Source organism: Bos javanicus, chromosome 19 (genome assembly GCF_032452875.1).
Source record: "Bos javanicus breed banteng chromosome 19, ARS-OSU_banteng_1.0, whole genome shotgun sequence".
Taxonomy (NCBI): Eukaryota; Metazoa; Chordata; class Mammalia; order Artiodactyla; family Bovidae; genus Bos; species Bos javanicus.
The window spans coordinates 57,810,380-57,832,620 of record NC_083886.1 but is presented as its reverse complement, the minus strand read 5'-3'; the positions used below and the strand labels follow the sequence as shown (position 1 = coordinate 57,832,620).

The 22,241-nt window shown below is 52.8% G+C and overlaps 2 protein-coding genes across 6 annotated transcripts; one reads left to right on the top strand and one right to left on the bottom strand.

Annotated features, from left to right (window-relative positions):
- Window positions 1–60: 60 nt before the first annotated feature.
- On the top strand, window positions 61–18,034 carry ARMC7 (armadillo repeat containing 7). 5 transcript variants are annotated; one of them, XR_009731500.1, is made up of 4 exons: window positions 61–3,144; window positions 3,241–3,384; window positions 14,728–15,685; window positions 16,456–16,541. XR_009731500.1 is itself a non-coding variant. In XM_061392878.1 (4 exons), exons 1-3 carry the CDS (start codon window positions 3,054–3,056, stop codon window positions 16,815–16,817), a joined length of 597 nt encoding a protein of 198 aa, XP_061248862.1. In that variant the 5' UTR covers window positions 61–3,053; the 3' UTR covers window positions 16,818–16,849; window positions 16,934–17,016. The 5 variants fall into 5 exon arrangements, 4 of the variants coding, with proteins under 4 accessions (XP_061248862.1, XP_061248863.1, XP_061248861.1 ...); XM_061392878.1 differs by lacking the exon at window positions 14,728–15,685 and adding an exon at window positions 16,934–17,016 and having other exon boundaries at window positions 16,456–16,849; XM_061392879.1 differs by lacking the exons at window positions 14,728–15,685; window positions 16,456–16,541 and adding an exon at window positions 16,934–18,034.
- Window positions 18,032–19,828, bottom strand: NT5C (5', 3'-nucleotidase, cytosolic). The gene is made up of 5 exons (XM_061392876.1): window positions 19,555–19,828; window positions 19,078–19,178; window positions 18,937–18,997; window positions 18,477–18,591; window positions 18,032–18,365 (listed from the first exon to the last, which is right to left on the bottom strand). Exons 1-5 carry the CDS (start codon window positions 19,744–19,746, stop codon window positions 18,184–18,186), a joined length of 651 nt encoding a protein of 216 aa, XP_061248860.1. The 5' UTR covers window positions 19,747–19,828; the 3' UTR covers window positions 18,032–18,183.
- Window positions 19,829–22,241: the final 2,413 nt, after the last annotated feature.

Sequence of the window (22,241 nt, the reverse complement as noted above, 5' to 3'; positions counted from 1 at the left end):
AGAGGCGTCAACCCTGCGGCTAGGAGCCGGCTGGGCCACCTGCCAGGCCACCCCTGCTCCCCATTGGCCTGTGCATCCTGCCTGCAGGTCAGAGCTCCCCCTCCCACCCCCTCCCCGCCCCCCACGCCCCTGCACACACAATATTCTTTTTCCTGGTGCCTTCCCTGAAGTCATCATCACCTGAGAGCTGCCGGTTATCAGCCCAGGCTTGTCCCAACAGGGTACCAACCAAGGGAACAGAAAAACTGTTTGTTTGAATTATACACACAAAAACATTTTCTGCAGCGGGTTATAAACCCTGTGAAGTAATGAAGCTGAAAAATGGGCCTGGAGTAAGTTTGCTCCCGTCCGCCTTCAGGGCTACTCCCACCCTGGACCTTGTTTGTTGATTCAAGCTCAACCGGGTTTCAGCAAGAAAGTCTTATCAGGAGAGAACTGATTTTCTTTTTATGACCTGCTCCAGCCCTCCAGCACAAGTCCAACTGGCATGAGTAAGCACCCTTCTGAATATTGTCTTTTCCAGGACCCACGAGTGCCCCCTTATGGCAAAAAAAGGTAGTACAGAGGTGAGGCAAAGGGGTCTGAGCTGGGACGGAACCTGAATTGATGTTTGACTGCCACAATTTGCTGCCTTGACTCTGGGCACGCAGAAAACAGAGAAGGTTGGCCTAGATAAGCTAAGGTCTCTTCCAGTCTGAAAAGTCTGATCCTAAAGACCCCCACTGCCTCCCTGCACCCCATCCTGTCTGCACTTGGTCACCATCCACAGCTTGTACACTGAAGGGAGAATGCACAGCTGGGCACATTTTACCATGTCCTGCCTCCTCCATCTTAACTGAGTGGAAAAGGAGAGAGTTGGGGCTGGTGGGTGGGTGGATACTTTTTTTTTGAAGCACTACATGCGTGGCATGTGGGATCTTGAAATTCCCTGACTAGGACCAAGGACCAAACCCATGCATACCCCTTGCAATGGAAGTGCAAAGTCTTAACCACCAGGGAGGTCCCTAGATGAATCCTTTTCGGTGCTAGTAGCCACATGGCTTTGAAACATGCATCCCCTTTTAGGGCCACTCTTGAAAACTGATTTCTTTTCAAGGAAAAAAGATATTAGTAACCATTTAGGATAGAGAACTTTGACCTCCTCTGCCTGCCCTCCCCGACTCCCTACCCTGGGCAAGAGTGGCAATCATTTCTGGGCAGAATTCCTTCAACAAATATTGAGGAGCTACTGTGTGTCACGAACTGGGCAGAGAGGAGTAAGACCTGGTCACAAAACCAAGGACTTAAGAATTCTTCACAGAGGTGAGGGCCTCAGAAGCCTTAATTCAGTTCAGTTCAGGCACTCAGTTGTGTCCAACTCTGCGACCCCATGGACTGCAGCACACCAGGCTTCCCTGTCCATCTCCCAATTCCTGGAGCTTACTCTAACATGTCCATTGAGTAGGTGATGCCATCCAACCATCTCATCCTCTGTCATCCCCTTCTCCTCCTACCTTCAATCTTTCTCAGCATCAGGGTCTTTTCCAAAGCCTTAGGAGGGGACAAGTAATGGAGGATGTGATGGCCCATCAGATTCCAAAACCCACACTTGGCTGATCCTGGGATTCCTCTAGAGAGGGTCTAGAGCAGTTCCTGACCAGTGTGGGGTAGAGCCCACTTCCGTCCTGTCCCTAGGTCTTTAGTGCTCTATCCAAACAGGAGCAGAGAAGCCCCCTGGCCACCTTGGGCTGAGATATACTTCCCCAGGTCGAATCAGCTCTCCTTAGAATGTGAAGGGCCTGGTGAGGGGCCTGGGGTCACTGCCCTGCAAGAAGCAGCCAAGGTCCCCAAGCCCCAGGTGTGTGCATAGGGCTGGGGCTGATCACAGGCACCTGAGCCCACCAGGTGGGGGCTGCTCCCAGTGGGGCTGTGGCAAGCTGGAGTGTGGCAGTCACTTTGTCCTTGCGCAAGGCCCTTGCCCTCCAGAAACTCACAGCCTAAGCCGCTTCCATCCCCACATTTTCAAGCACGCTGGAGTCCAAGAGGGCCACCTTTCTCCCTGGTGCTCTGTCGCCTGACCCCTTCCTGAGAAACTCTGAGAAAGGACTAGATAGAAGGGCTTCAGCATTCTGGGCTCCCCACAACCCAGAAAGCCACCAAAGTGGTATTTCTGGGGTCGGATGGTGCTGCCCCGGGTGGGCCCCGCCACCTGGCAGGCTCAGCTCGGGACTGAGGAGCAGAGGATACCAGGCTCGCTAATTTCATCTTGGCCTCGCCGCGGGCATACAGGGTCATAGTTCCCCCACCAGGGATTCAATCGTGTCCCCTCCACTGGGAGCACAGAGTCTTAAGCACTGAACCACCAGGGAAGTCCTCACTGGGCTTTTGGGAAGAGCCGACCAGAAGGTAGTGTCAGAAGAGCCACAGAGGGGACACAAGGAGCAGATGCTCGCGTTTCCACGGCGTCCCTTGATGGTGGAGGGGCGGGGACTGCGGCCCATCGCCTAGCGCGGGGTCATCTGAAGGTGCTCCTACCCCGACAGTCCTCCACACAGGCCACCCCGGGCACCTCTGAGCTCCTAAGGGCCCTAGGGGCTCGCCTCAACACAACCGCAGACTTCAGTTACCACTTCCATCAAGAGGCTGATCGCCGCCTGCAGGAGACAAAACGCTGGAAGCCTGCAGCGCAGGCACGCCGAGCTCAGCGACGGCCCCGCCCCTCGCCTCATGCCTCATCGCCCCGCCCCTTTCGCCCTCTGGGCGTGGCTAAGTGCCGCTTCCCCCGGAAGTCCGGAACCCAGCCGAATGTCCCGCCCAGCTGGGCGCTGGCCCTCCTTCGTACGTCTCCTGCTCCCCGAGTTAGGTGTTCAGTCCCATCTCCTACGAGGTCCTGAGTCCCCACCGCGCCTCCCACAGCCCAGTCTCAGCTGCAAGCTGCTGCAGAGCCTGGAGCCAGGAAAGGAACTCGTTTCCCCTCCCCGGCCCCGCGGAACCAGGTGGGGTCCTCGCCCCGCTCCCCAGCCTCGCCTTCCACACTCTCCCGCCCGCTCCCCGGGGCCCCTCGCCGCCCGCCCATGGCCCAGAAGCCGAAGGTAGACCCCCACGTCGGTCGGCTGGGGTACCTGCAGGCGCTGGTCACGGAATTCCAGCAGACGCAGAGCCAAGGTGAGTGCCTCGGGGTGGGGGGCAAGGGGGCCGGGCCGGAGTCCGGCCGCGACCGTCACTCCGGCCCTGGCGCCACTGCCCGCTTCTCCATCGCAGACGCCAAGGAGCAAGTGCTGGCCAACCTCGCCAACTTCGCCTATGACCCCGGTAACTACCAGTATCTGCGGCAACTGCAGGTCTTGGATTTATTCCTCGATTCGCTGTCGGAAGAGAATGAGACCCTGGTGGAGTTTGCTATTGGTAAGGATTAGGCGGTCTCCTAGGTGCCTGATGAGGTAACGAGTTAGAAGTGAGTTGTTGGGAAAGGGCTCTCTTAGGGCCTTACTTGGAGAAGGCAATGGCAAGCCACTACAGTACTCTTGCCTAGAAAATCCCACGGACGGAGGAGCCTGGTGGGCTACAGTCCATGGGGTCGCCACGAGTCGATCGCGACTGAGCGACTTCACTTTCACTTTTCACTTTCACGCAAAGGAGAAGGAAATGGCAACCCACTCCAGTGTTCTTGCCTGGAGAATCCCAGGGACGGCAGAGCCTGGTGGGCTGCTGTCTATGGGGTCGCACAGAGTCGGACACGACTGAAGCGACTTAGCAGCAGCAGCAGCAGGGCCTTACTTAGGCCGTCTCTCAGCAGCGAAGGCAGACTTTTGTAGTGTCTGTAATGCCTCCGCGGCCCACACAGCGTACAGGTTCACGGGTGGCTTGAGTCTGGCCTGGAACCCACCCCCAGGACCGTTTCTACTTGTCTACCTTCCCTCTCGGTTAGAGGTAAGATCATAAATGGGAATGGATTGAAGCCCCTTGGAGGGGGGAAAAAAAAAAAGTTGAGCGCTCTTTTAAAACCTCTTTATCTTATGTTTCACCATCGAGAGAAATAGCTTTCACTCGGAAAGGCTCATGGCACCTGTGGTTGTTCTGGTCTCAGACCTATTGAATTATTCACCCGACAGGTGTTTGTTGGGCGGGTACTGTGTGAGCAAAGTATTGTTCTAAACGCTGGTGAGATGGCCAACAAGTTGGGAAAAGATCTTTGCCCTCAGGGAATTTACATTCTAGCGGAGGGAGACACATGGTTGACACACAAAAAAGCTGAGGCGCTGAAGAAAACAGGCTGATGAAGAAGAGCAGGGGAAGGAAGGGACTACTTCTGGTTTGGCCCTGGCTGGAAGGCACAGGCCGGGCCAAGACCCCAGAGCAGGAGGAGCCAGAAGGAAGGCTGATATGGCACCATTGTGGTGAGTGAAGCCCAGAGCGGTACTAAATGAGAGAGAAGGATTTAGTGTTGCTAAGTTAGAGAGCACCTCGCACCAGTTTACAGGGACTCAGATCTAGGCATTGGGCGGGAGTTTGGAGTTTATTCTGAGGGCAAACCAACACTCCTGGGACTTCCCTAGTGGTCCAAGAATTAGGACTTTGCTGTTCCTCTGTAGGGGCGGCGGGTTCCATCCCTGGTTAGGGAACTGAGATCCTGCAAAAAGCAAACAAAACCAACATTCTTTTTGCAGCATGTGTCTTTAAAAAAGAACATTTCTCTGCACAGTGAAAGGAGTCTTATCTTCATAGGGAATGAATTTAATAATTCCATTGTCACCAAATACCCAGTTAGGCAGACTTCTCTAATAGTTCCCAAGCGGACATTTTTTGTTGTTGTTCTGTATAAACCAGGATCCATGCTCTTAATCTGGTTGTTAAGTTCCTTAGATCTCAATCTCTCGCTCTCTTTTAAAATAAACTTTGTATTTTATAACAGTTTTAGAAAAATTGCGAAGGTAATACAGAGTTTCTATGTATGCACACCAAGTTTCCTTATTATTACCATCATACATTAGTATGTATGGTACACTTGTTACAATTAATAAGCCAATATCCACAGTCCTGTCTAACTCTTTGTAACCTCATGGGCTGTAGCCTGCCAGACTCCTCTGTCCATGGGATTTCCCAGACAAGAATACTGGAGTGGGTTGCCATTTCCTTCTCCAGGGGATCCTCCCGACCCAGGGATAGACAGATTCTTTACCACTGAGCCACCTGGGTACCCCTGTGTCCGTACTTTGTTCCGATTTCCTCAGTTTTTCCCTCATAACCTTTTACTGTTTAAGGATTCCATCCAAGATACTATGTTAGATTTAGGCTCCTTTGGGCTGTGCCGGTTTTAGACTTTTTCTTTTTGTGAATGACCTTGGCAGTGTTAAGGAGTACTGGTCAGGTATTTTGTAGGTTTTCCTTCAGTTGGGATTTACCTGACATTTTTCTCGTTATTAGACTGGGATATGGGTTTTGGGGAGGATGACCACAGAGGTAAATGGTAAAAGGCCATGATATATCTCCTCCAACTGAAGCTATTTTGGGAGGTGGAGGGGGGGGTGCTTCCCATGCGGGATCTTAGTTCCCTGACCAAGGATCGAACCTGTGCCCCCCTGCAGTGGCAGTGCAGAGTGTTAACCACTGGACCACTAGGGTCTCGACTCTGCAGAAAACTTTGCTAAAAAGAGCAGTCAGCCAAGGCGAGTTTTTACAGGATCAGGAAGCACCTTTCCCAAGGCAGGAGCCCTCTGAGATCCCAGCCCACTGGGCTGGGGGCTCCCAGGGTGGGTGACCAAGCCCTGGACCCGGAGTCCACGGTCCCCACTTCACTTTGTAGCTGATCCTTGTGGATGAGTCCTATCTCTTCTGAGCTTCGTTTCTTCATCTGAGCCTTGCCTGCCTCGCAGGACTGCTGTGGGGAGCAGAGCTGTTGTGTCTGTGTGTCTGTGAAGGCACTTTGTCTAGAATCGTTCGTATCCTTAATCACCAGTTTTCCTCTTCACAGCCGCTTTTTCCTTCTCTTTTTCTCCTCCTTCCTAAGGTCCCCAATCCCAGGAACAACAGCTTTCTTAGCACAGAATCCCTCCATGGGGTCCTCTGCAGATGAAATTTCTTTTTTATTCATTGTGCATAAATTGGAAGTCCCAGTGGTGCTTAGAAGCCTATTTTGTTACTCTCTTTGTTTCCTTCCCTGTTAATATCTGTGGTGCTACACTGTCAGTGGTTATCCTGCGCTGTGCTTTGTAGCTTTGAATCTTTTCTCTCTGGTGGCAGGTCTGAAATTGTGATCTCCATGAGGTCAGAGTGCTTTGCTTACGTTTGTCTTGAATGCTCAGACTTTTTGGTCTGGAAAGAGGGGATGAGGTGAGTGCACGCACGCAGAGTCCTGCCCCTGACTTGGGGCTGGTGCCCTGAGTGGGGCTGGTTCTGGAACAACTACTAGGTAAGATTGCCCACAGCCACGGTTTGGCAGAATCAAACCGAGTGTTGGTTTGTTGGCTCGGAAGAGATTGAGTTTGGTAGGAGCAGGGCTTTGGGGTCAGGCAGGCCTGGGTTCCAGTCCTCACTCAGCGACTTAACTCTGGGCACATGACTTCCTTTCTCCCATCGTCAGTCAGGTGGGCAGGATCAATACCTGCCTCACAAAGTTGTTGACAATTAAATGAGCTAAAGTGCCTGCAGCTGCATGGTCTGCTATCCAGACCCCTTTGAGGGTAAGCAGTTCCCTCATCTTCCAGAGACTGAAGTGGAATAGTGTCTCATGACCTATCTTTTCCAGGGATTTGTTCTTTCTGGAAAAGCATCACTGAGTGATAGAAAAAGGTATGAAAGTTGACCCCTAGCCTCACAATGGGTGTCGGGGCGGTATTAGGAGGACGAACCCCTGGGCAATGGGCACTGGTTAGGCCAGAGCCACCCTTGTTTGGGTCGGGATGGGAAGTGGGTGGATTATCAGGAACCAGATACAAAGCCAGGATCTCAGTAAACACTCAAATGAGTGAAGGATTCCGAGCTCATGCCCCAGATTAAACCTCTGGCAGGCTTTGGCATCAATTTGAGAGTATTGGCCTGAAGCACCACTGGTTGATCCTCAGTCTTACCTGCTGTGTGTGCACACCTGCACCATTCTAGATGCTGTGTGGAGATGTAAACAAGCCAGGAGATAACTCTCTGCTTCCATGAAAACTGAATCCTAGGATATCACAGAATACTTGACAGTTGTTACCAAAACAGAGTTCAAGTAGGAGGCACCTCCCACAATTGAGCTTAAATCCTTTTTCCTGTGTTCTACTTCCTGCAATACTCGTAGCTGCCACCAGATGGTGGTGGTGTACTGAAAAAGACTGGTGGATGACTCCTGAGCCGCTCTCTGGAAAACAGTATCTAGTGTAATTGAAGGGAGGCATGCCCCCTGATCCAGCAGTTACATTCACAGAGCTAGGTCCAGGCACGTGTAGACACATAGGCAAAAATGTCACCAGCAGTATTGTCTGTAATAGCCCCAGCCTGCAAACAGTCAACATTGGGATGAATATCAATATTGTGGATATTCATACTACTTAGCAAGGTAAATGAACAATCTGCACAGCTCCATGCAATTATCTTGCAAACATAATGTTAAGCACATGATGCTAGACACATAATAATATGTACAGCATGATTCCATTTCTATAAAGTCCAAAAAGGCAGAACTGAATTATAGTGTTTAGCGGGGAATGTGTGGTTAAAAAAAATATTTGGAAGAAAGAGGAGAGTGAAAAAGTTGGCTTAAAACTCCACATTCAGAAAACTAAGATCATGGCATCTGGTCCCATCACTTCATGGGAAATAGATGGGGAAACAGTGTAAACAGTGTCAGACTTTATTTTTGGGGGCTCCAAAATCACTGCAGATGGTGACATTAAAAGATGCTTACTCCTTGGAAGGAAAGTTATGACCAACCTAGATAGCATATTGAAAAGCAGAGATATTACTTTGCCAACAAAGGTCCGTCTAGTCAAGGCTATGGTTTTTCCAGTGGTCATGTATGGATGTGAGAGTTGGACTGTGAAGAAGGCTGAGTGCCAAAGAATTGATGCTTTTGAACTGTGGTGTTGGAGAAGGCTCTTGTTGTTGAGAGTCCCTTGGACTGCAAGGAGATCCAACCAGTCCATTCTGAAGGAGATCAGCCCTGGGATTTCTTTGGAAGGAATGATGCTAAAGCTGAAACTCCAGTACTTTGGCCACCTCATGCTAAGAGTTGACTCATTGGAAAAGACTCTGATGCTGGGAGGGATTGGGGGCAGGAGGAGAAGGGGACGACAGAGGATGAGATGGCTGGATGGCATCACTGACTCGATGGACGTGAGTCTCAGTGAACTTCGGGAGTTGGTGATGGACAGGGAGGCCTGGCGTGCTGCGATTCATGGGGTCACAAAGAGTTGGACACGACTGAGCAACTGAACTGAACTGAGAACTCCCTGGTGGTCCAGTGGTTAGGACTCGGTGCTTTCACTCTCATGGCCTAGGTTCAATCCCTGATGGGAGAACTAAGATCCACAAGCCACACAGGAAATAAAAGGTCCTGTTTATTACAAGTCAGGAAGGGGTTCACCTCAGAGGGAGAGAATTCAATCAGGAGAGTGTGCAGAGGCGCTGGACGGCTGACTGTGCGTCAGTCCTTTAGCTCAGTGCAGGTGACACGGGCACGTGCGTTCTCACTGTTCACCTCTGCCTGTGTGTGCCTGCCTTTCTCTGTGTGTGGGTTGCAGGTGTGCCCTGGGCCAGTCTCCGGGGCTGTAAACAGGGGCCTGCCTGGTCCACGTCTACTGGGTGCCAGAGAGGGGTCTTAACATTATCTAATCCTCTCTGCCCGTTTTACTGATGAAGAAGCTCAGTAGAAACGAACTTAGAGAAATGGAGTTGCTTGCTCGGCTCACTTGAATCTGCAGGGGCGGTCCCGGGATTTTTAGCTAGCTCCGCCCACCACAGAGCCCTGGCTCCATCCGCGGAACTCTGGGGTCCCCGGGGAACGTCCTTCTCTCATTGGCGCTTTGGGATCCTAGGATCACACATCTTTCAGCTGAAAACAAAACAAAACTCCCCAGCCCGCCACTAGTTACAGGAAAGCTGAAGTCGAGGTTCTCGTCCCATCACGCCCTCGCGCGCCACCTGGGAAGGCTGATCCGGGCCCCTCTGCCCTCCCCCCTTCCTCTCGGGTCTAGGCACAAGCAGGGTGTGTCTGTTTTATTCATGTATGTGAATATATAGTGCGTTCACCCGGTACGGAGTTCAAAAGGGCAGGTGGTGCACTGTAACAGTCTGTAGCCTTTTCTGGAGGCAGCCACTGTTGCCAGTTTCTTGTGTATCCTCCCAGAGATATTTGCAGGATTTATAAACAAATATGTGTGTGTTTGTATGTATACTGTGTATACATTGTGTGTCTCACACATGCCTGTAGTATACTATATCTGTATTCCGCTCCTCCCTGCCCCCTGCCTTTTTTTAAATTTATTTGGCTGTGCTGGGTCTTAGTCGTGGCATGTGGGATCTAGTTCCCTGACCAGGGATCCAGTATGGGCCCCCTGCATTGGGAGCTCTGAATCTTAACCACTGGACTACCAGTGAAGTCCCTTAAAAAAAAAAAAAAAACAACAGGAAAAAAACTTACCGCCACCTATTGGCACACGTTCGGTGTCAGCCCTTAAAGAGCTGCCTGATGAGCACTGCAGGATGTCCTGAGCCTGGCGGGACTGAGGTCTAGTGGGCGCCTGAGGATGGCCGGCTAGGTTGCTTCCATTTTGCTCTCGCAGGCAGTGCTGCTTATTTGTATATCATTTCTCACTTGCTGGAATGGCCCTGTGTAATAGACTTCTAGAATTGAAGTCTAGGTCAGAACCGCAAAAGGCCATGATTTTTTTTTTTTAATTTTTTTTTTAGATTATACCAAACAGATCACTCAAGTGAAAACTGTATCACCCTGTGTTTTTAGAGAAGTCTCACTACCATCCTGGTCGGTTCCCCTCTGTTCCCCTCTCATGGAATCAGCAGATGTGAACATGTACATATGTGTATATTTGTCTGTTGCCTGCTTACACATAATAGTAGCTTTCTCTGTATGCTGTTCGCCCCTTGAGTGTCCATCCTGAAATGTAAGAGAGAACCATTCTCAAGATAACGTGTGTGTGAGAATCAGTCAGTTCAGTCGTTCAATTGTGTCTGATTCTTTTCGACCCCTTGGACTGCAGCATGCCAGGCCGCCCTGCCAACACCAACTCCCAGAGTTTACTCAAACTCATGTCCATTGAGTTGGTGATGCCATCCAACCATCTCATCCTCTGTCGTCCCCTTCTCCTCCTGCCTTCAATCTTTCCCAGCATCAGGGTCTTTTCAAATGAGTCAGTTCTTCACATCAGGTGGCCAAAGTATTGGAGTTTCAGCTTCAGCATCAGTCCTTCCAGTGAGCACTCAGGACTGATTTTCTTTAAGATGCATGTGTGTGTATGCACGCTTAGTTGCTCAGTTGTGTCTGACTCTTTGTGTCCCCATGGACTGTAACTCTCCAGGCTCCTTTGTCCCTGGGATTCTCCAGGCAAGAATACTAAGTGGGTTGCCATTCCCTTCTCCAGGGGATCTTCCCAACCCAGGGATTGAACCCAGGTCTCTCCTATTGCAGGCAGATTCTTTACCATCTGTGCCACCAGGGAAGACCAACTCAAGATATCGGGTTGGCCAAAAAGTTCATTTGGGTTTTTCCACAAGATGTTATGGAAAACATGGGACTTCCCTGTGGTCCAGTGGCTAAGACTCTGAGCTCCCAAATGCAGGGTACCAGGGTTCGATCCCTGGTTGGGGAACTAGATTCCACATGCTACCAACTAAAGAACTAAAGCTCTCACATGATGCAGCTGTAGAACTGAAGATCCCACATGCCACAACTAAGCCCAGGCAGAGCTAAAAAGAAAAAGATGTTATGGAAAAATAACATGTTATGAACGTTTTGACCAACCCAATACTAAAGTTAAACCCCGAAACAAATAGTCCCCAATGAAGATTTTGACCTGGGATTGACTGCGGCCAGCCCTGTGCCCTGGGGCGGGCAGGTGCTCAGACACAACCTCTCCAGCCAGTGTCTCCAAGGACTCGCCTAGCCCTCCAGGGCTCCAGGTGCAGGCTCAGCACTCGTCAGCACGCCCTTCCTCCATCTCCAGGACAGTCCTTAGGCCCTCCTGTCCCTCCCAGCACCGATGCCCTGCTTGCTGTGTGACTTGAGATCCCCTGCCTGACCTCTCTGAGCTGCCAGCTTTCTCCTCCCAGGTGGCACCTGGGGGTTCTCCTTTGCCTCTCCCGGGGCTTTCTGGGGCTCCCGTCTGGACGGGCCCTGCCTTTACCCCTTGTTCTCTTTCTCTCTGCCTTGCCTGGTTTGTCCAAAACACGTTCACCCACCAGTCAGAACTTGTTTTCCTTTTTGCGTGGTCACCAGTCTTTAATCTGCAGCGGGATCAGCAGACAGTGAAGCGCACGATTTACGTGTCAGGTTGATGATTTTTTTTTTTTTTTTGGCTGCACTGCACGGCATGGGGGATCTTAGTTCCCCAACCAGGGATTGAGACCCGAGACCCCTGCCGTGAAAGTGTGGATTCTTAACCAGTGGACCACAGGGAAGTCCCAGATTGATGATTTTTCAAGTTCATTAAAGTGTACGTACATGTATGTAACCAGCACTTAAATCAAGATACAGAATATTACCGTCTCCCTGAAAGGATCCCTCATACCCTCTGCCGGTTAGTGTCTTCCACCCTGAGGTAACCACTGTTCTAACCTTTAGCCCCATGGATTCATTTTGCCTGTTCTTGAACTTCATGTAAGTGGACTGGTTCAGGCTTCTTTGAGTTGAGTCCCTGGTTTTTTTCACTCAACATAATGTTTCTGAGGTCCATGTAAATTGTTGCAGTATCAGTAGCTCCTGTCTTTGTATGAATAGGCCACAAGTTGTTCCTCCAGTCATCCACTGGTGGAGCTTTGAGTTATTTCTTTAGAGCCTTTATGAGTAAAGCTGTTATGATAATTTTAAAGATTTTATTTATTTGTGGCTGTGCTGGATCTTCGTTGCTCCCCGGGCTTTTCTCTAGTTGCGATGAGCAGGGACTACTCTCTACTTGCCGTGCGAGAGCTTCTCATTGCAGTGGCTTCTTTGGTTGCAGAGCTCCAGGCATGCAGGCTTCGGTAGTTGCAGCTCGAGGGCTCAGTAGTTCCAGCTTCGTGCTCCAGAGCACAGGCTCGGTAGCTGTGGCACATGGGCTTATTTGCCCCCCAGCGTATGGAATCTTCCCAGATCAGGACTGAACCCGTGTCTTCTGCATTGGCAGGAGGATTCTTTACCACTGAGCCATGAGGGAAGCCTGTCATGATCATTTTTATACAAGTTTTCTTGTATACATCAGATACTCATTTGTCTCAGGTAGATTTCTTATAGTATATGTATGTACTCTTTTTTTCTCAGATCTGGGTAGAAGTGGAATTGCTGAGTCACAGGGTAGATGTATGGGCTTCGAGGGTAGCGCAGTGGTAAGGAATCTGCCTGCCAGTGCAGGAGATGTAGGAGTTGTGGGTTTGACCCCTGGGTCAGGAAGATCCCCTGGAGGAGGAAATGGCAACCCACTCCAGTATTCTTGCCTGGAAAATTCCATGGACAGAAGAGCCTGGTGGGCTACAGCCCATGGGGTCGCAAAGAGTCAGACACAACTGAGTTTGCGTGTGCATTCATGTACATACACACACACACACCCACACACACGGTAGATGTGTGTTCAACTGTATTAGAAGCTACCAGATAGTTTTCCAGTGTAATTACGACGTGTAGACTCCTCACCACCAGCGCACGAGAGTTCCAATAGCTCTGCCAGCACTTACTATTGTCAGTCTTTTTTTGTTTTCCGTTATGACAGGTGTATAGGGGCCTCTTGCTGTGGTTTTAATTTTCATTTCTCTGATAAGGAATGTTGGGCACATTTTCATATATTGGCTCTTTTGTGCAGTTTGTCTAAGTCTTTTGCTCATTATTTTTTTTTATTGTGTTGTTCATGTTTTACTGATATGAAGGAGTTCTTTAAATATCCTGGATATGAGTTCTCTGTCAGAATCTATGAATATTTTCTTCTTTTGCTTTTTTCCTTTTTTTCCCCCTTGTTTGGTATGAAGAGAAGAAGCGAAGTGAGGAGAGGGCCCCTGGGGAGGGGGACTGATTAGGGTGGTCGAGGAAAGCTCTGAGAAGAGGGACCATCTTGTTGGACCTTTATTTTTTTGGCTGGACTGCATGGTTCTCAGGGTCTCAGTTCCCCGAGCGGGATTAAACCTGGGCCCACAGCAGTGAGGCCACAGAGTCCTGAGCACTGGACGGTCAGGGAATTCCCTGGACTTTTTTCTTTTTTTTAATTGCAATTTTATGACACATTTGGTGTCCTTTTTTCCTCCTTAACCTTATATAGCAAGCATTTTCCCACATTACACTTTTAAATGTGATTTTTAGAACGGTATAATGTTTCATCATATGGATGTACCCTACTTTCTTTAACCAGTTTGCTGTCATTGGGCCTTCTTTAGGAAGCTTCCAGGCTTCATGTTGCTCTTTTTCTACAGCCCTCCTTAGTTCTTCACGGCCAGTGCGCAGAGGTGGGCTCGGAGGAAAATTCAGAGCGGCTGCAGCTTCTCTTCCACTCTTTGGGGGTCTTTTGGCTCCTTCTCGGGCGCTCCTGCTCAGCCTTCTTATCCCTGAAGCCCTTCTCTTTCCAGGCTTTCACTGCTCTTTTTCATCTTCCACGGTCGCTGCCAGCAAGGCCAAGGGGCTTAAAGAGCTCCCTGCCTGGGGTGGGACCCGGCAGCCGGTGAGCGCTGGCAGCCCTCGATCCATCCCTGGAGGCTTCCCAGGCCTATAAACGGGGAGCAGGTGGGGCTGGCTGTTGGGAGACCACCTCCCGCGCCCATTCTCCTGCAGATGCCCTCTGATTATCCCGAGTGGCAGAGCCCTGCCCAGGCACACCTGGGCGCGATGATGACTCACCAGCCCAAGAGTGACTCGGCTTTTCACCGTATCACCTTTGAGGGCAGAGATAAGTCCCGTCCCCCACGCCAGAGCTGAGTTCGCAGTGTGGGTAGGAGGCTGCAGCTCCACTCGGAGCTCAGAAGAGATGGTGCCAGTGTGTGCGAGAAGCCGGGGTCCTGCCGGGGCGTTTCCACTTGTCCCCGTGCCTGGCTGAGCCTGGTCTCCACCCATGGTAGGATTAGTTGTTCTCGTAGCTTCTACAGGGACACCCTTTATCCTGGGAGTGGCAGCGGGCTCCCCGTTTTCTGAGACTTTGAGCAAGTTACTCAGTGGCCTCAGCTTCTTTCTTGCAAGTGGGCGTGGTGGTGACTCTTGCTCTGTGGGGTTCAGTCACGTGCCCAGCATGTTTGTGCCCAGCAAGAAGGCACAGTTGCAGCCCCTGAGATTCAGAGGTGAGTGACTGCCGTGTGGGGCCCAGTGATGGGGACAGGCCGCAAGTAAGGAGGGTGGTGGGAAGGTAGGCCCCAAGCTGTGCTAAGGGCTCCACTGGAGTGACCTGAGAGGTGGGGAGGGACCCTGCATCAGCGCCTCCCCTTCTGGGGCTGCCCCTCAGAGGTCCCCTGTCGGTGAGACCCCAGAACCGCAGATGTCCCAGGTGGGCAGGGTCTCTGGGAGCCATCCCGTCCAGCCTCCCGACCATCTGCAGTGCAGCTGTTTTCTGCTGCTCACCGCTTTACAGTCCTTCTAACAAATGTTTGTAGAGCGCACCCTGGACCAGGCACCCCGGACGTGATGGGAATAAGACACCCTGGGTCTTGACCTCTGGGAGTGTATCCTTCTAGTGGGGCTCAGCAGTCAGCAAGCAAGAAAAAGCCATGGTGATCCCTCAAGTTCTAAGCATGGGAAGAAAATGAAACAAGGTGATGAGGGAAGTGCCTGGACGGGACAGGGTGTGGCTTATGTGGTGGTCCAGGAAAACCTCACTATCCAGGGAGCAGTGACGTGCTGGTTACCAGCAAGTGCGTGTCAGGACTTCCCTGGTGGTCCAGTGGTTAGAGCTTCCACTGCATGGGGGGCACGGTTCAATTTCTGCTTAGGCATTTAAGATCCTGCATGCCACATGGCATGGCCAATGAAAGACAAAAGAACAGGAAAAAAAAAAAAGTTGGCAACATGTGAAGATCCTAGAAGGGAGTGTGAACTTTATTCCAGGTGCAGTGGGAAGTTCCTGAAGGTTGAGTGGATGGAACGTTTATAAGCTTCCCTTCAGCGGGACCCAGACTGACCCAGGTGCTGCTCAGGAGCAGGTGGCTGAGCCTGGAGGAGGGAGGAGGTCTTCGCCAGCCCTGCCCCCCACCTCGCTGCACCTGTCCCCTCTTGCTGGGAAAGACGTCCCGGTTGGGTTTGAGGCTGGTTGGGTTTGAGGCTGCGAGAAGCCATAGCCTCTGCCAGTTTCCAGAGACGCAGGGGAAGTGGGTGGGCTGTCAGCCACTCCTCATTGGCTGCGCGGAGCTGGGCGGCCGTGTTATGCAAATGAGCTAGAAGCTGGTCTTCTGTTTGGAGTAGGAACCCAAGGGTGGGGGAGCCCTGACGGCAGGAAGCTCACCCAGGAGCCACAGGAAGTCAGCTTCCCACACCCAGGGCTCTGGGCTGGCCGGAGAGTACAAGGTCAGGCCACACTACGTGAGCGGTGGTGTGTTCTTCGATCCAGAACCACAGGTCTCTTCACTCTGTCCTTTTCTTTTATCCCCCAGAGTCCTAGCAACAGTGATGGGTTAGGGCCTCTTAATTATGTTGTATCCATAAAATGGTAAAAGGGTGGACTGCGTGGGTGTTAAATGATTGTAGATTTATTGGCGTGGAGAGGTGTTCACAGGAAAACAGGATCACATTGTTATCAAGTATATGGAGTCACATATTTAAATATTGTGGGATGAAAAGCAAATATTAAATGGGTGGTAGGATTGAGGTTTATACTTTGCCTTCTTGACAGTTTTATTGCGGTATAACTGACATGTGATAAACTTTACATAGGGGGCAACTTGATACGTTTTGATGTATGTACACCTGTGAAACAATCACCTTACATATGTGTGCGTATATGTGTGTGTGTGCATATGTGTGTGTGCGCATATATGTATTGTGGTCATGCCGCACATCTTGTAGGATCTTAGTTTCCCGGCCAGGATCCCCAGGCCCTCAGCAGGGAACGTGTGGAGCCCTGACCCTGGACCACCAGGGAGTTCCCAGGAAAGCACTGAAGTGGCCGAACCGAGAGGGACAAAGTTCAGTGTCCACCTCCAGAAGGCTGGGCCTTGGCAGGCAGGCCTGTCTGGAACCTTGAAAGGGAGGGCTGGAGATCCGGTGGGCTTCCGGTCCCTTGTCCCCAGGCCAGCTTCTCAGGGGCCCTGCCCTTCCCTGGGACTTGGGGAGGAGAGGGCAGAGGAGACCCATGGCTGAGGCCTCAGAGTCCGCTTGCTCTTCCCCAGGCGGCCTCTGCAACCTGTGCGCCGACAGGGCCAACAGGGAACACATCCTGCAGGCGGGGGGCGTCCCCCTCATCGTCAACTGCCTGTCCAGCCCCAGCGAGGAGACCGTGCTGTCCGCCGTGACCGCGCTCATGGGCCTGGGCTCGCCTGGCGCGCGCCCCCACCCCGAGCTGACAGCCCGGCCCGTGGTCCAGTGCATGCTGCGCTTCTCCCTGTCAGCCAGCACCCGGCTCCGAAACCTGGCCCAGATCTTCCTGGAAGACTTCTGCTCCCCCAGCCAGGTGGCCGAGGCCCGCAGCTGGCGAGCGGATGCCGCCCTGGGGATCCCCCTGCCGAGGACGGAGGGCCCCCAGCAGCCCTGACCCGCTGCTCGCTGGACAAGGCTGAAACCCTGGTGGGGGCTCAGGGAGAGGCGGCGCCCTCTCCGCTAACGGCGCGCACTCGGCCCATTTCAAGGTGCGTTTTCTCGGCATGGCAGGTATTTGCACTGTGATGAAAGGCCCCAGACGAGTGAGGAAGCCAGGTCTTGAGACGCGTGGACGGGGAAGTTGAAGATGCTGCTTTTCACGGGCCACTGCTCTCAACCTCGTTGAGAGGCCCTAGTGCTGGCCCACCCCCCACCCCCGCCGGGTCTCACCCTCGCGGAGGAAGCAGCGCGGTCCCTGGACTCGGAGGCTTCCCAGAAGGTGTTTCTCTTGAGGAACAGCTGGGCTTGGAGCTTAGGACAGTTGTCTGAGCTTGAGGAAGGAAGCATTCTCCCCTAACAGAGGTGTCTGGAGTCATTTTGAGACGCAGAAATGAGAAGCCTTGTTGTTCAAAGTATATTGCGGCTCCGGGAAGCTGAGGGCGGTGTTGTGCCCCTGTCTGTGGAGGCTGGGTACCTGCCCCACAAGCTCTCCAAGCCGGGCGTTTGGCCTGGCGGATGCTGGCCCTGAGAACTCTCTGGCTTAACTGTTGATCTGTACAGACCTGTCAGCCAGACACCACGGTAGGGCGCCTCAAAGACCAGAGCGTGCCCCATGCTGTTGAGAGTCCAACCCAGTGACTGTTACCGTGGCCATGAGGGTGATGACATGTCAGAAGACAGGCACAGACTCTTCGAGCGGTGTCTCTTCCCCTCCCCACCCCACAGTCCCTGCTTGGAAGCCCTGGCCCACCTTCTCTGCCATCAGGGTTAGTGAGGGGGGGTGCTATGCCTGGAAGCAGGTCTGGGGCTCAGGCGGGCCTAGGGGATGCAAGAGGGCTGCTGAAGGGAGAGGGGACCAGCTGCTGACATACAGTGCAGGGCTGAGTCCAGTGTACACCGCTCAGCATGGGGGAAGGGGTGTGGGTCCCTGTGGAAAGCTGGGGTTCGGGAGCAGGGGAAGGTCCTGGCCCCCCTTAAGGTTGACCTCTTACATGACCAAGGAATGGCGGCTCCGAGAGGAACGGTGTCCAGGTGGACGTGGAGGTGGGCGGATTATGGGATTTATGGACTAGAGCCCAGAGGGAGGGAGGTGAAGGCCTCCTCATCGGCCTGTATTCCCGCCCCCCGGAGAGTCCCGACTCTTCCCTTTCCCAAATAAAAGGCCTTAAGAGAGCAGCGAGCCAAAGCGTTTTATTTAAAAGGTGTGTGTTCTCCCAGCGCGTTTCCGGCCGGCGCGGTGCTGAGGGGTCCCCGCCGCCGGGCTGCACGGGGACTCGGTTCTGCCCGGCTTTCCTGCCCGTCTGCCTCGCCCTCCTCCGGCCTCACTGCTGGGGCAACCCCAGGCCGTCGGGGTCCGGCGGCAGGGCTCGCCGCTTGCTGTCTATAATCTCCCTCCAGTTGTCGCTCCAGGAGCGCAGCCGTCTCCGAGGCGGGGGCAGGGCCAGGTGCTGGTTGTGGCAGCAGGTGAACAGGATGTGCTCCCAGCTGGGGGTCTCCTCGTGGCCTGGGCGGGGAGGCAGAGAACCCGAAGTCCCTAATCTGGTTATCTGTACTCCCTCCCGCTAATCCCAGCAGGCCAGATGTCTGGAGACTGCTAAGGAAAAAGGCTCCCCACCTTGAATGACCTCCTTGTCATCAATGAGTAGGTCCCCCGAGATCACTGTCTTGTCGCTCGTCAAGATAATGCGCTCCACAAACTGGGGTCCCAGGTGCTTCTCCACCCAGTGGTACTGTGAGGTGGGCACAGGGTCAGTAGGGCAAGATGGGCCCCTGAACTCAGGGCCAGTAGGTGTGAGGGAGGGTCTACAGCTTATGAGATACCCCCTCCACTCCCCCCCACCCCCCAACTTTCTGTGTTCCTGCTGGTGTGTTTTTTTTTGGGGGGGGGGGGTGGCTAGGCCATGCAGCATGCGGGATCTCAGTTGCCCGACCAGGGATTGAACCCGTGCCCCCCTGCCTTGGCAGCACAGAGTCTTAACCTCTGGACTGCCAGGGAAGTCCCCCGATGGTTTCTTTTAAAAAAAATCATAATTTAGGAAGCTAAGGATGCCCGTGGAGCGCTGGGGCAGCAGCACCTTCTCCTGCACACAGTGGTCGTACTTCATCAGAGGGCTTGTGCAGATGAAGACCTGGGTGCTGCTGGGAGGGGGCACGATTAGACGGGGTGGTGCCCGCCCCTGCCCCCCAGCCCCCACTCCCTCGCCGCCCTTCCTCACTCCTGCATGTCATTCATCTCCCGCATGGCTTCCAAGGCTCCAGGGATGGGCTCCAAGTCTAGGAAAAAGCCTGGGGCTTCATACACACTGGCCACTTTGTCCTGAAAGATACAGCGTTCCCGTCCTGGCTCTGCTCCAGACCTCAACCCCTCCCCCCTACACACACACCTCCCCCGCACACACACAGCGAGGGCTCACAGGTGAGGTTCCTGGGGGGCTTTGGTCCCCAAATCAGAGTCCCGGGTGGAGGATTTTGTTTAGCAGTAAGGAAACAACCCCAACCCCCAGACTGTCTAGTCCCAAGTGAAGTGTGGATTCTGAAGTGAGAGCTTTGTTCATTTTAAACAGGAAGGTGTCTGGACATGGAGCAGAGACAGTACTGACCCAGGGGAGAGGCCCCCCGTCCTCGGATGTCCTGTGGGGTCCGGGTTCCCCGCTCCCCTCGCGCCGCACCCCTCCTATCCACCCTCCCCCTACCGCCAGGTCGGGGCGCAGCGCCCGGTACTGCTCGTTCGCGAAGAAGCCGCGGCGCTCCTCCAGCGGCACGTGCGGCTCCCCGGGGAACCGCTGGAGGAAGCCCCGCAGCAGGCCGGCCTCGAAGTCCGCCAGCACGCCGTCCATGTCCACCAGCACCCGCACGGGCCGCGCGCGCCCCGCCGGCGTCCTCATCGCCAGCGCCGCGAGGCAGGGGACCCGGGCGAAACGCGGAACCGGCCCCGGGAGCGCGCGGAGCCAGGCGCGGGGATGGCCGCTTCCGGAGCCGCGGCGAGCGGGGCGGGGCCAGGCCGATTTGCATGGGCGCCCGGGTGCCCCGCCCGCCCGCCGGAGCCCCGGCCTTCCCCAGCGCCCCCGACCGGGCGTGGCGGTGCCCGAGCCACGCCTCTGGTCCGAGGGTGCGCCTGCGTGGACATCAGCCGCCCTCCGCTCTAGCAGACGCTCTCCCCCACCCCAAACGTTACTGGGCCAGACCTTCCGGGGGTCCCCTGGACTGTCCAGAATACTGGGGAGCGTCGTCTTAAACCTGTGGGCCGGCTCCAGCTTTCTCAGAACCCACACCTGCTCACCCCGCGGGGACAGGAGGAGAGCTTCCTCCCGCTGCGCCAAGGCAGCACCAACCCAAGGCTCGAAACTCGGGGACTCCCAGTAGCTGAAGTGAGTGAATCTGAAGACAACGGGCTCTTGGGACAGCTCCTCAGAGATGAATTCACAAACCAGAGTTGGCTTGAAACATGGGAGCATCTACTTCAAACCTGTTCTACCTGGAAGAGGTGACTTTCCATCAGGCTCAGGTAATCGGGACCATCCTTTCTGTGGAATTGATTTTTCTCTAGAATTCTCCTGTTATATCCTCCTCTGAGAAAATGCTGGTCACTGCTAACTTTTGTTGACTCTCAGTTTTTTGTAGATTTCATGTAATTTATTTCCTGAATTCATGTAAATATGCTGTGCTTAGTTACTCAGTCGAGTCCAACTCTGCGACCCTATCGACTGTAGCCCGCCAGGCTCTTCTGTCCATGGGGTTTTCTGGGCAAGAATACTGGAGTGAGTTGCCATGTCCTCCTCCAGGACATCTTCCCAAACCAGGATCAAACCAAGGTCTCCCGCATTGCAGGCGGATTCTTTACCATCTGAGCCACCAGGGAAGCTCACATGTAACTGTATTTACTACAAACTAGATTCAGATTTGAGTGACTGACCCATCTTCCTGTCGCTCCCCACCTGAATATCCCTCCCCTTCCTGATGCTTCTGTTCCATTGGGTCTGAACACCCCAGTACTTCTAAATGGAACAGAAGCATCAGGAAGGGAAGCCTGGTGATCTAATTTTAAAACGCTTAAGAAGTAGACCGCTGCTGCTGCTGCTAAGTCGCATCAGCCAATGTCCGACACTTAGCAACCCCAGGACTGCAGCCCACCAGGCTCCTCTGTCCGTGGGAGGCAAGAGTACTGGAGTGGGGTGCCATTGCCTTCTCTGAAGGAGACTAGGTATTAGAATAAATACCAAGCCACTTAAGTCACATAACTGTGTAAAAAACCGAGACTGTCATCAAAATGCGGACTCTTCTGCCATCATCATTTTAAGTTCAACTTCACTTTCTAAACCATAAGCTTTCTAAGGGGAAAAATTCAACACCCTTAGCAAACATGTTTATGAAGGATTTTAAAAACCTGTATTAGTACCAAAATGACTGGCAGAACTCCTTCACAACACTTTTGGACTAGGCACTTAGCTTCATAGCATAGAGAACTAAAGCCAAGTTACAGTTATGACAAATCGGGGAGCTGTTTTTCCCAGGTCTGTCTAGTAACTGAGAGAGAAGGGTGCAGGTTTCCTGCCTCTTTAGTTCGAACAGAAACCTTCACTCAGGTTATTTGTAGGATTAATCTGTTTTAGTGAAACTGGAAAAATCGTATAGCACAGCTGCTCGTTTTGCAAAATAATAAGAAAAACACCCCCACAACCTATGATAACCCTTTTTCTTCCCAAAGAGATGCTTATTAAGTCAAATGAGCTGGTGGTTACACACCAGGCTTAAGTCATTTCAACTATGGTCAGGGGTGGTTAAAGGTGACCAGTTTCATAAGTCTTTTTTTTTTTTTTTAACTTTTTGGGCACGCCCCTAGGATCTTAGTTCCCCAACCAGTGCCCCCTTGAAAGCACGGAGTCTTAGCCACTGGGCCACCAAGGAAGTACCCAAAACTCTTAAAGTTAGGAATCGAGCTTCCAAATGACAAGCCCAAGGAACGCTGCCGATGAGGCACAGGTACACCGAGAAAGCCATCGGACAGCGCCCGGTTTGGACATTTAATACCTCGATCTGGAACCTTCTCCCTAGAACCCAGTGTGCCTTCTCCAATCTCCTGTCTCCTGTATCACTTGACAGGACTCAGATGACCTTGTCCCCTTCTGGCTACATGACCCTTTTCTTTGGAGCCCTCTTCTTTGATCACCCACCATCGAGAGGCATCCTGTAGGCATGAGAGAACTTAAAATGTTATCACCCAGCAAAGGAGGATAAGTGGTAGAGGAGTCCAAAGTGTACTGGCTAATAATTGTTCTGGAAGCCAGGTATCTGTATTATTCCTGTCTTTTACTACCAGATGTTACTTAATGTTCATTTTGGCATTCTGAACTCACGCTGACTTTAAACCTGTTTCCTTTAG

Coding starts and splice junctions, on each gene's coding strand:
- ARMC7 (XM_061392877.1), top strand. CDS start 3,054: ATGGCCCAGAAGCCGAAGGTAGACCCCCACGTCGGTCGGCTGGGGTAC. Junction 3,145..3,240: donor CCAGCAGACGCAGAGCCAAG/GTGAGTGCCTCG, acceptor TCTCCATCGCAG/ACGCCAAGGAGCAAGTGCTG. Junction 3,385..16,455: donor CCTGGTGGAGTTTGCTATTG/GTAAGGATTAGG, acceptor GCTCTTCCCCAG/GCGGCCTCTGCAACCTGTGC.
- NT5C (XM_061392876.1), bottom strand. CDS start 19,746: ATGAGGACGCCGGCGGGGCGCGCGCGGCCCGTGCGGGTGCTGGTGGAC. Junction 19,179..19,554: donor CGCTGCGCCCCGACCTGGCG/GTAGGGGGAGGG, acceptor TGTATCTTTCAG/GACAAAGTGGCCAGTGTGTA. Junction 18,592..18,936: donor ACCACTGTGTGCAGGAGAAG/GTGCTGCTGCCC, acceptor CCCACCTCACAG/TACCACTGGGTGGAGAAGCA.